Source organism: Taudactylus pleione, unplaced genomic scaffold (assembly GCF_031769625.1).
Source record: "Taudactylus pleione unplaced genomic scaffold, aTauple2 ptg002507l, whole genome shotgun sequence".
In the NCBI taxonomy this organism is placed as follows: domain Eukaryota; kingdom Metazoa; phylum Chordata; class Amphibia; order Anura; family Myobatrachidae; genus Taudactylus; species Taudactylus pleione.
In genome coordinates this window covers 143,184-155,442 of record NW_028286890.1, presented here as the reverse complement: position 1 = coordinate 155,442, position 12,259 = coordinate 143,184, and the positions used below count along the sequence as shown (strand labels likewise).

General features: G+C 47.6%; 1 protein-coding gene across 10 annotated transcripts in view; it reads right to left on the bottom strand.

The window, feature by feature from the left end:
• Positions 1-1,831: 1,831 nt before the first annotated feature.
• The window catches only part of CNTRL (centriolin), a 107,286-nt gene continuing 96,858 nt past the window's right edge, over positions 1,832-12,259 (bottom strand). For all 10 annotated transcript variants that reach the window (XM_088466117.1, XM_088466120.1, XM_088466115.1 and 7 more), the window contains 9 exons: positions 11,426-11,605; positions 10,845-11,070; positions 10,164-10,369; positions 6,674-6,814; positions 5,623-5,889; positions 4,836-4,898; positions 3,562-3,753; positions 3,179-3,265; positions 1,832-2,052 (listed from right to left, as the gene is read on the bottom strand). In XM_088466117.1, coding sequence (XP_088322243.1) covers positions 3,179-3,265; positions 3,562-3,753; positions 4,836-4,898; positions 5,623-5,889; positions 6,674-6,814; positions 10,164-10,369; positions 10,845-11,070; positions 11,426-11,605 — 1,362 coding nt within the window. In that variant the 3' untranslated portion in view covers positions 1,832-2,052. The remainder of the gene's footprint in view (positions 2,053-3,178; positions 3,266-3,561; positions 3,754-4,835; positions 4,899-5,622; positions 5,890-6,673; positions 6,815-10,163; positions 10,370-10,844; positions 11,071-11,425; positions 11,606-12,259) is intronic.

The window sequence follows — 12,259 nt, the reverse complement described above, 5'->3', positions numbered from 1 at the left end:
CATCTGTGTGAAGGTAATTTCCAGGGTAATAACTTGGCCCCTCCTATGAAGCTGGGGGATGGTGCTGGTGCGCAGTCTGGAATCAAGTAATGGTGAACAATCTGTATGCCACGCTTCCTCTGCATTTCCAAGGTCTGCAATGCCCTGAATGATAGCAAGCTGCTAATAAGACTTTTATAATGCAATCTCTTTCTCTTCTTCAGCCTTCCTCCGAATGCATTTCAGCTCTGGTTATGCCTCTCCCCGATGAGGCCAGTTTGTGTACTGACTGTGCTAGATCTGTGGCTTAGCTGTTCCCGGTATGAGCCGGCGGTCACTTATGTGTTACTGAGGACTCCATCAGGTCATTTCCGAAGTAGACCTCTGTACCAGCCAGTGGGGAAGCTGTACAGCGTGGAGCGCTAGAAAGCTGAAGAGCTCCCCTCAGTGTCGTTTTGATTGCAAAACAATTATGGTTCACTTCACTTAGCTGTCCAGTAGGCTGGAGACGTAGGTCAGTGCGGTTGTATGCCGCACTCACGAGCACTCGCTGATATTTGGTTGCAGCCTCCATAGGTCTGAACAAAAACCGAGTGAAGTTGGTAAGGTGAGCTGCTGTTGCCAGGCACTTTGCCTCACTCCTAATTGAATTGACCCCTTAGATCATTTCCTGTAGTAACATTTCTATTAGTGCTCTTAATGCTTTGGAGAAGTTGCCCATAGCAACTGATCAGCTTCTACCAATCTTACTGTAGAATGAACTTCATAAGTGCAACCTCAAAGAAGATTGCTTGCTACGGGCAACTTCTATTACACAATTAATACAGCACCCCCATTATCTCCTGGGTGCAGGATCATTGGCTGATACTGATTTTGGAAGGAAAATCCTTTGAGCAGTTGCTAGAAAAATTGTTGTTGAAATTGTTTGTACTTTTCCTTTCTCACATCACATCCAATGCAGGAGGTACCTGATGCATACCCAGCAGGTCCGTGCAGCGTTCTTTAGCTTCCATGGGATGTGGGAGCAGGAGACTCACCAGGATGCCCCTGTTAACACAGAGCCTCACGTGGTCTAGTGATGTCGCTAATTGGACCCTGGAGAAACTGGCAACATGTGGCGTGGTCCGATGAGTCATGGTTCCAGTTGTTTTGGGTGGGGTGTAGGCTTGTGGTGGTTCCATTTTGGTGTCTGGTGTGCTTATGTAGTATGAGTTGGGGCCGGTGGTCTGTTTGAACACATCATTGACCAGTAACTGCTACGTTGCATTGCTTGAGGACCATTCGCAGCCCTTCATGTACCCCCACAATGATGCCAGCAGGATAATGCACTGTTATTGGTCCCAAGTTGTCCAGAATTGGTTTGAGGAGCATTCTGACGAATGACGTGGCCACCACATTTGCCTGATATGAACCCAATTCAGAATTTATGGGAGATGGTGAAGAGGTTAATTTGAACCTAAGATCCTGCACCTACAAATATCAGGGAGCTGTGGGAAGCTATGAAACCATATGGGTCACCATCTCCCCAGGAGGGGAGGGGAGGGGAGGGAGGGGGTCTCCCATCCACCTGTGGAATCGATGCATAGTGTAGTTGCTGCACTTGGCCGGGCTAGAGGGGGTTGTACCATCATACCAGGCCTCAATCCCATGACTTTTGGCACCTTCCAAGGAGTTTCTTTTTCTTGCCTACCCTGCTGGCGGCAGCGGGAACATGTTTATGATAGCCGCCATGAGTAAGGCAATGAATGGTAATAACTGGACTGTAAAAGGACCTTTCAGGTATAACATTGAAGGCTCTCTGTAACACCGTGATGCATCTTACTCAGTAGCTGTGAATAAACAAATGCACATACATAGAAGACAGGGATTTATTTATATATAAAACTCCGTACAAAAATATGGCTCTTTTTTTTTAGGAAAACTGTTGCAAATATGTAATAAATTATTATATACAAATCAGTGCATCTCCAGAATGGCGTATTGGAACAGCGCTACGTAGACAGATGTATGAGCGCCATTATACAGATCCTCCAGTCCGAGATGTGGAAGAGAAGGAATTGTCTCCATCTTCGCCTGTAATACAAACATATCATCTGAGCTTCATCTTCATACAAAGCACTCTTATTGCTCCAAGTTTTAAGGATATCCATGCTTGAGTACAGGTGAATTATTTAGTACCCTATTCATTTTGATTTAACCATCTGTGCTCAACCATGGATAGCCTTAACACCTGGACTGTTAGAATGCCTTGAGGACCGAGTTTGGGTATCCCTGTAGAACATGTGCTGTTGCCTATCACAACCACTTGGCCTGTTTTCCTAATAAAGTGGACAATGAAATAATCTATGAGTAAATGTTCCTGATTCTGGTTTACGCTCTGTATGTATAGACTCCACCATTGCTGTATTAGTGTGATACAGCACACAGGGCGTACCCTTCCCCACTAGTGGACGGTGGAGGCAATAGGTTCCTCTAACACCTCACCATTACTGCGCTATAACCAGCTACTGTTTTGTGAATGTCTTTAGTTACGTTACAGGCAGACCCACAAGTACCAAATTAGGACAACCGCATTCTTGCAGCCAGATAGGGCTCAATGGGGTAGATGTATTATAGCGGCACTTAACGTGCCATGCCGCTATAACGCTTTCTGCTTCACCTCTTTACCGAGCCGAAGCAGGAAGCTCTACCGATGAGCTGTATGAACATCTCATTGCCCGGAGAGGGGGAGCGTTAACTCAGCGCTACCCGCTGGAGACCACAGCGCATCAGTCCCGGCCGGCTCCACTGAGCATGCGTGGGATCTCGCAAGTATCGCGAGATCCTCGCGTGGAGCCGGCAGGGACAGCAATGTCCCTGCTGCGGGGATAGGGCATCGCCAGGCTGTAACTAGCGACAGTGGGCTGAACGGTCAGCCGATCGGCGCTGCTATCATTTACCGCCCAGACCCCCGATCATACATCTGGCATCAGCGCACATAACCTGCACTGATATCGCTTCTGAGCTTCATACAGCTCCCCCATTTATTGTAATTGGAGAATTCTACGGTTACTAATGTCTATTTATAAAAAAACATTACACACAATAGATTAATCTGTCCCGCTAACCTCACCTTTCTCCACCAGGGGGCAGGGTCATCACCTCTGTACTGATGTAAACCTATAGAACATAGTACTTAGAAGTAAGTAGCAGCACTTACCTAGAGCATGTACTCCTGGCGTGGACCCTGGGTAGAGATGCCCATTGGCTCAGTAACTGAAGCAAAATTGGAACTTGGTTTTAAGCTCTGGAATAGAAGAGCAGCTACTGTCAGCCACCTGTGACCAAGTGTAACTACAGACCGTATCAGTTCTGTAATGATCACAGTGCCCCTAGTGGCGGGAGATGAACCTGGCATGATCGGAATAACCATTGTATATACAGAAATAACCCACAGGCTCCAAAGAGGGACCTTGTTACCATTCAGATAAATGACCTGGATTCATTTATACAGTGACTGACAGCAGCTACAGAATCTATATAGTACATACATACTATACACATGTAAATAGATAAAACGCCACCTTTTACAATAACTCTCACCTGGCTGGGAAGGATGAGCAGATCTTCGCCAGAGAAGTTATGGGAGTGAATTGGCGAATCCGGCGAGAGGTTACTGACCAATACGTCCAGGGCATCCACCCGTCTCCGCAGACTATGCAGACAGCCCTCTGTCTGCTGCCTCCCTCTACTCAGCACGTCTGCTTGTTTGGACATCCGGTGGTGGAGCTCGGCCTGAAGAGGACCATAATCATAGTATACACTGGCTATAATAACATCCGCCACGGACTTGTCCTTTGGGCCCTATTAAAGAGCTTATGCTCAAGAGATTGCAGGCAAGGGTCTAAGGCTGGGTACACATTTAACGATGTGTACCCAGCTGACCTGTCGTGCGGGGGGGTCCCGGCGTCGGCGAGTGCATGCACACTTGCTGATGCTGGGAGCGACATCACGGCAGCATGGCCCTCGCTGACTATGCACAGGAGTGGGCATAGTCAGTGACATTGAGTGTATACACTGGACGATGTTGTTGACATGACGTCCGATCCAGCTGGATCGGACGACATATCGTCTAGTGTGTACTGGCCCTAAAGAGTCGGTAATCTAGTGGAAAAATTATCAGAAGTCTACAAAAGACATTGGGGGGTATTCAATTAGGTGCGAAAAGTCAGTTTCTGCTGAAAAGTTTCACCGCTGATGTCATTTCGCCAGGCGAAAACTTTACCACGTATTCAAATCCAAAGAATTTTTGCCGGTGCGGAAAATCAATGCATTGGAATAGGTGACAAATATTCCGCTTTGAAACCAGGCGGCAAAAAGTGCAGAAATGGGGGTTTGGGGGGTGCAAATTTGCGGAAACCACCCTGCACCCTTTAAACAGGCCCCCAAAAAGGTAAACTGTAAGAAAAAAAAAAAAAAACTTAGCGTCCTCAAAAAGTTGGGCTGATTTCCCCAAATCTGACAGGACTTTTCGCTGGTTTCGAATTCGCCGTGTTCTGTTTTTGCCGATTTGGAATTGAAAACGGGGATGAGCGCGATACTTTTCTGCATGGAAAACCAGCGATGTCGGCGAACAGTCGGGGACTTTTCGCTTCTAATTGAATATGCCCCATTGTGGGAAATGATATAAAAAGCAATAGGCAAAGCCTACGATTGATCTCCTTTCTGCCTGGGAGAAGAGTAACTGGCTGATACCGCTACAGGCTGTATAATGAGCGCACGAAGGCGGCCACTCTAACCATTCCGCTAAACTCAGATGCTGCATGTGGTGAATGTGGGAAGAGATCAGAACTATAAATGGGTTTAGGGTCAGTTACCTTAAGTCTGTCCTCGTGCTGCCGGAGCTTCTCCCTCAGAGCATCGCCCCGCCAGTGCTCATCCTGTAAGGCAGAAGCAGAGTTCTCTATAACGCATCGGATACAGACTCCCGTATCTATCGGATACTGATACACGACATCTGAGGCATGAACTACAAACGGCAGAAATCAGAGCCAGGTAACGTTATTGGGAAGTGGTGGTTTCTAGGTCTGTGATGACCCCCTCTGCCTGGTGTTTATGCTAAACGCTGATAAAACAGGCTTTATCCAGTAAATACCAACACTCGGACTCACTCATTTTGCAGTGTGACAATTGTTGAACCTGTAAACACTGATCCATCACCCTTATGTCACATTGCTGCTGTTACTTCCCTTCATATTGATGGTCTTCAGCTCTGACCTCCAATGAGACAACCACTCATTGGAGGTCCATTTATTAAGCAGCGAGGCGTCTCGCCCTGTGAGTAGGTGCAGCCATGTGCCGCAGTTAGGGTAGCTCCAAACTCACAGATAATTATTCACAGCCCCATAAACTTCCGTGAGATCAGGCAGCGAGTTTAGGCGCCGTTACAACAGAAACTCCTCCCACCCCTTATACACACACAATGGCGACGTCTACTTGGTATAGATTGAGAGTTTTCTGGACAGGTGATGGCTAGAAGTCCGGCACCCAGACTGGGAGTTGCAACCGGAACAGAAAAACGGTCTCTTTCCAATGGAGAACATGCAAATATTTATTAAGTACGGACAGTTTGCGAACAGAATTTGCCGTCTGGCGCCCACTCACCGTTAGGCGGCTTCTGGTTCTCCCCAGTTTGTCCTGGGAAGCGGAGTTTGAGGAGAAGGGAAAGTTCTCCTTCAGCATCTCCAGCTGAGACTGAAGACTCTGGTTCTGCTCTAGAACGTCGCCCACGTCCTCCGCCAGCTCGTCCTCCTCTGCACAATGGAGGTCTTGTAGGGTGCTCTGGATCTCCATCTTCACTTGGGCTTTTAACGCTTTCACAGCTTCATTCACCTCCTGTTGTCTCTTGTCCAGTTCTTCTTGACTCTTCAGCTACAATGGAAAGAACCTGTTACTCCAGACCTCTGCAGCGGAATGACGGGGCCGCTGCAGATTATGGGCTGGTGTTGGGAGACCGTAAATGTAATTGTGTAGCGAGTGAAATGCCAAAAATCCTAAGATTTCTCAGGGTGAGAATGCATGACACAAAATTCACCAGTGAGTAAACAAGGAAATCCTGAAAACATGTTGTGTTGGGAGCACAGAGGAGCGAGTCTGTAGGGAAGGGATTGCTGCCCCAATAACATTACTAGAGCGGTACAAATCACTATAGATTTGTAAAAGGGGCAGAGGGTTAATGGTTAACACATTACTTGCCATGCGAAAGTGACTTGTTTACATGGGTTGGTTAAGGGATCCGGCAGTCAGAATCCCGACTACTTTACCATCCCGGCGACTGTAGGTAGTATCCTAACCCCTAACCCTACCTATAACCCTCCCTCCCCGATGCCTAAACCTATCCCCCCCTCCCTCCCCACACCCTAAACCTAACCCAGCCCTCAACCCAGCTAATTACCTTTGGGATTCCGGCAGTCTAGAAGCCGGCACTGGTATTCCGATGAGTGTCGGGATTTCGGCGTCGGCATTCTGCCCGCCGGAATCCGCTGTCGGGATATTAAACGTATCCCGTTTACAGACATTAATGGACAACTAGTGGTTAGGAGTAGAGTGATTTTCAGTATTTTAATAATATGAGATTGATTGTAACAGGATGATGTTCCTAATATAGAACCAGTTATAACTGATGACCTCACAAGTAGCGGCAATTCTCATGTACCTCTTTCCTCAGAGCAGCGTGTTCTGCCTCCAGGAGTTTCAGCTCCTTCAGAAGCCGCTTGGCTCTCTCGTGGTTGTCATAGGCGGCTTGTTCCACCGAGATGAACTGCTTCCTCAGGTGGCTGTTGTCCCGTTTCTGCTCCTAAAACACAGGAACAGGGTTATAACTTCTGCGGAGTAACTAGTGGCGATGATTACATCAGTGAGAAGACTACACGCGGCTCTAGCGCCATCCAGTATATATACTAGATCTGCGTGGTAGTCTGCCATTATACTGTGCCGCAGGATGTCGCTAGCAGTAGAACCATTACGCTCGGCTAATTCGCAGGCGCAACTTTGGTTTGTTTGCCATCAAGTCACAGATAATAAATTAGCTTATGTGACAGAAAACGGAACGCACTGACAGAGCGCAATGGCGCCAGGCACCATTTCCATGCAGCAGCCAATATAACTTGTATCTCTTATATAGGGCGGTACTCAATTTGAGGCGAAAAGCCGGTATCGGCGATAAAATTTTGCTGATTGTCTTTTTCCCCATATTCAATTACACTGACTTTTCGGCAATGGGAAAAGTCAATGTAAAAAAACGGGGATAATTTTTCGCTTGCCTATAGCAGGCGAAAAAAAACATGCAGAATTGGGGTTTAGGGGTGCAGGCTTTAAACAAATTGCCTGCACCCCTGGGGACGGAAAAAAAAATGTTTATGTTAAAAAAAGAAATGTAAAAAAAAAATTGTGACACCCCAAAAAACATCTGTGACATAGAACACCCTGGAGGGATAATCACAGTAGCCGCATCAATGTGAGCAGCAGGCTGGAGAAAGCCAAAACATCAGCCACAGGGTCCCATGCAACAGCGCCCCCCTAAGGCCAAGTGTATGGCTGTATTCTTCAGCTCCGGTCCCTGTTCTATGTCCCAGACATATCACATTTGTCTACAATGTCCCAGGAAGCCTGGGGTGCAAAAAGTCAGAGTTTCCCTTTGCTGTGTCTCATCTCATATACAAGAATCATTTACTGGATTGTATACGTCCTCCTGCAACTTTTTTAAATAAACGGCTTAGTCTTCTAGGTTTATGATGCTGTTCATTTCAGCCATGTATTATATCATCAGGCAGAGCGCTTTCTTTCCACCGTTCTGAGATAACACAAAGTCTGCTGGAATCTCTGCACTGAAAACAGTGGTGAGAATGGGATGATATAAAGACTTTGCTGAAAGGCACTGAAAATACTCAGACAAATTCTGCCCTGTTCTCGCCCCGTTCATAATACACTTATTTCAAGCAAAGGCCACATCCCCTTTGCCGCGTGTCTGGCCTCCTTTACACCAAACCATTGAGGTTGTCCTGCAAAAGTGAATTTTCAATGTATTTGGGCATGTCCTAATCCACACATTAATGTCCTCTAGAAGGTGAAGGATCGTGGGTAATCACAACTAGGGAAAAATCGGGACTCTTATTAGATCTTCCAGGGATAATTTTACACTTTTGCAGTAAGAAAATCTGTGTGTCTGCAACACAGGACCTGATTCAGAGCCAGGCGCTATTTGCGGACGGTCGTTCCAAAAAAAGGGGCCGGCTATGTAAATTGAGCGCTCACTCTTTGCGGTTTGTTGACGCCTCTATGTCTGAGCGAGCGAACGAAAAATGCGCTCGCTATTTTGTAAAGACGCCCCTTTGCCGTTCGCAACACACGTCATCTCTGGTATTTATTAGATTAATCGGGTACACCGAAAGGCATCTGAACTGCTCGCAGTGCTTGTGGTAGCTTTTTCTAACCGCTATCACTGCGAGCAGTTCAGGCTAAAAGACAACCAAGTGACGTGGTCGATGACGCTCCTTTACTAATTATGCACTCCCATTAAACGCCCTTTTGACCGTTAGGCACGCCTGTTCGGATCTCCACTCCCCCGTTTTCAAGCACCTTCTCCTGTTACCACCCCCAAACGGTACATTCTGTCAATCACATTAGCAGCCCCTCGCTGTTTTGCGAACGCACGATTTCCGACCCCCAATGACTGGTTTGCGCATGCGCATTACGACCCATACGCATGCACAGTTGTGCGAACATCACTCAGAGCGAACGAGCGGCTCTGAATCAGGCCCACAGTCACTACTTTTTTGCTGCCTTGTAAATGCTGAGACCGCTTCCTCATGTAGGGGAACATTCAATATATGTCTGCATTTTGATGCGGGATCACTGCACACCCCAGGAATACAGAGAGTTTTAGCGCAGCAATTTACCATTGTTACACCTGCCGGAGAGGTGGTGTGGAAAACATACGGTGTAGTTTACCGTCTGCAGTCAGCATAACGCTGGCTGCGTAGTCCCCTGACCATCTTTGCTTCCTTGTGCACCATTCTGCACATGTGCAAGGCAGAAAACCCGCTCATGCGCAGTAGAGAGAAGCAGAATCCCTGAGATTTGTCGGCTTTCCGCTTATTTTGTACTGCGCATGCACAGGACGCCCGGCAGTTGTCTTGAGCCGTCGGATTGCACTATAAGTGTGCATAGCGCCATCTTTAGGTAGCTTTGCGCAATGTGGGCCTGATTCAGACCCACTCGCTAGATGCGTTCGCACGCAGCAGTCAGCTGCCAAAGTATGCAATTGCTGCGATCACACGGCAAGGCATTAGCATGCCCACTATGACTTGGCATGCGATCGCGGTGTGTATTTAGACGTCCAAACGCCTGTCTTAAGAAGCTCACTTTCCCTTAGTGATACAAGTCATCTCCAGGAAGTGTATACAACAATCGGTAACATCGAGTAACATCGGACCCATACGCAGCACTTGTGCCTGACCATACCCTACCGCAGAAACTGCGAGTGCTTCAGTGTGTAATTCAGCCATGTGACGTGTACTATGACGCTGCGTCTTAATTATGCACGCCTCTGAAACGGCGTTCAGTCGCACAGACACGCCTGCGTTCGCACCAACACCCCCCCCGTTTCCTTTGACCATCCCCTGTCACCATCCACAAACGGCTCGTCCTGTCACTCATTCTAGCGAAGTGTCTATGTACAAGGGGCGATCGTACGGACTGGTTCGCGCACGCGCACTAGTCTAATAGGCATGCACACATTGCAAACAGCAGGCTACGTGCGAACGCAGCCTAGCAAAACGGGTCTGAATCAGGTCCTGTGTTCAAACTTTGACCTAGCAGGCCATGAGGCCACAATGCAATGCATAAACGGAGGGACCCAGGAGAAATCTGTGCTTACACGGTGGTCTCCCTCTCCTTAAATAGAGAGAAGGAGTAATGACCCGGTAAAAGAATTATTACTACTTAATAATGGACCCCTCAGAAGCTGCTGGATTGAGACATAGAAAATCATTGTCTGTTCACCTCTAAGCCACTCGCAGACAAGGGGACCCTGAAACGCTCTAGTTTCACATTATTATATCATATTAAATAAACAGACACATTCAAAATAGTCCTAAAATCCCTGGCGGTTGTATAGTCCACGCGGCAGAGAATGAATAACTTACTGCGGCCGCTTCCTCGTACTGTGTCCGCTGGCTGGAGACGGCTTCCTTTAACATCGCCAATCTCTTCTCATCTCTCTTGCGCTCTGAGGTCACCTGGTCTTCTAAGCCGCTCAGATCTTTCCTGCAGATCTCCAGCTCTGTTTGCAGCGCCAATAGCGCACTTGTTTTTTCCCGTAACTGTTCCTCTCGCTCCGACAAGTGATGTCCTGGAAGTAAAACAGAACTTTTCACTGGCTGTCCGATCGCGGGGAGATGTTGGTTAACGTCAAGGCGCTGCGCTCTGCGGCTGGTGTTTCCCAGCAATATTTTGCAGCGAGAGAGTTTAAAATGATCTGTCATTGATCAGATGAGTGGGGGTACCAGATGCTATTGCTATAAACCCCCCCCCTGCTGCCGTGATAATGCAGAACCCGCACTATAAGCAGCGCTATTGCACATGTGCCGGAAGATTTTTATAAATGCTCTCTGCACTTCCTGCCTGTAGCCATATTAAAGGACACTGCAAGAATATATGTTCTGAGCCTCTAGTGTCTGATAACCGAGCACCGGAGCCTCCAGTGAGCGAGACAAAAAGGCTTCCTCTTAATTCCTATGGAGGTATGAGAACTTTTGCAATATAAACCGTACAAAATGTACTGCTGACTCAGCTTAATGAACGCAAAGGACAATAAATAGAATTACTCGTGCTGGCCAGGGATTCCTCCAGGGCGGCGCACCACTTCTCCTCCTGTTGTAGTTTCAGAGCGCGCTCCTCCATGGCGCTGACCTTGCCGCTGATCACGTCCAGGGTACTTTCCCGCTGTAACCGTTCCCGCTCATACAGCTGTCGCTCATCCTCTAGTTTAGCTGCCGACTTTCTCAGCTGCTCGTCCTGACCTTCAATATCTTTCATCATTTGCTTTAGTCGCTGGGGGGGGGGGGGAAACACACCAGGAGTTTGTATAGCTACGACAATGGACAAAGGCGTTGTACACAGCATGTAGGGCAATATCCGCAATAACCAATCTGACAGTGGCTTTCATCGTGTGATCGTACTAGTGGGATAAAAGCCAATTGCTGATTGGTTGCATTTAAGTGCACTGTTTACATTATCCCCCTGCAACGTTAGTAAATGAGTGTCTGTATTACAGCAAGTAAGGTACCGTCTGCCAGACTGGGTGTTTATTACTAATAAAAATACAGAAGGACCTTTTCAACTACCTCCCAAGAAGAAACAATGGACGAGTCCAAAAAGCAGATGATATATTACAGGTTACTCTTACCCCTTCCTGCTTTGTCAGCTGGTGTACGGTCTCCTCTATGGCTCCCTGCAGCTGTCTCAGGCGCTTCTCTTTGCTGCGCTCTTCTTCCTGCAGCAGTCTGTACCTCGCCGCGGTCTCTGCCGTGTCCTCCTTCAGAGCGGACAGTACGTCGTCCCGATGTTTTGTGGCTTTCCTCAGATCCTGAACGTAACGAAATGCGGTTAATGGGCATTTGTGACCCCGAATCCCCAGATTCGGGACTGACAAAGCTAAACGACGATTACAATCCACATCCGTCTGTAGGTGGCTGCGCCACGGGGCTGATTCAATCAGCTGCAATAAGCCGTATGCGCGTTCTGGAATAGCTCATTGTGGAAACATCATCGCATAATAATCGGCGATGTAGTGACTACCGTACCGGGCAAGTATACGTTCAGCCGAGCATGGCGGCGATGTCCAGCGGCACATCAAGTATATTTATATTGACCCCTAACAGCGACCACGGTAATGAATACCAGATAGTCTCCATGTGTATTTCAGGCTTATCTTACACTAGAAAAGGGACGATGTACAAGTATTTACAGACATATAGATGGGCTGAGTGAGCACAATAAGGAATTGTCAGGTTTACATCTAAAATAAGAACTCCTGGATGTTATTCCATAGATACAAACAAAAGGAAGCACTTTGGGAAATGTACATTTCTAAATATACAACTAAAAGTAAAATAAAATAGCTTTAGGGGCTACTAAGTAGCCCCTTTGCATTAACAGTAACCCGACTCCTGGCCGGGCACCAACTCAAAATGAGGTGCCTCTGGCACGGTCGGCGGGGTATAGGGAGGATGGACCAGTG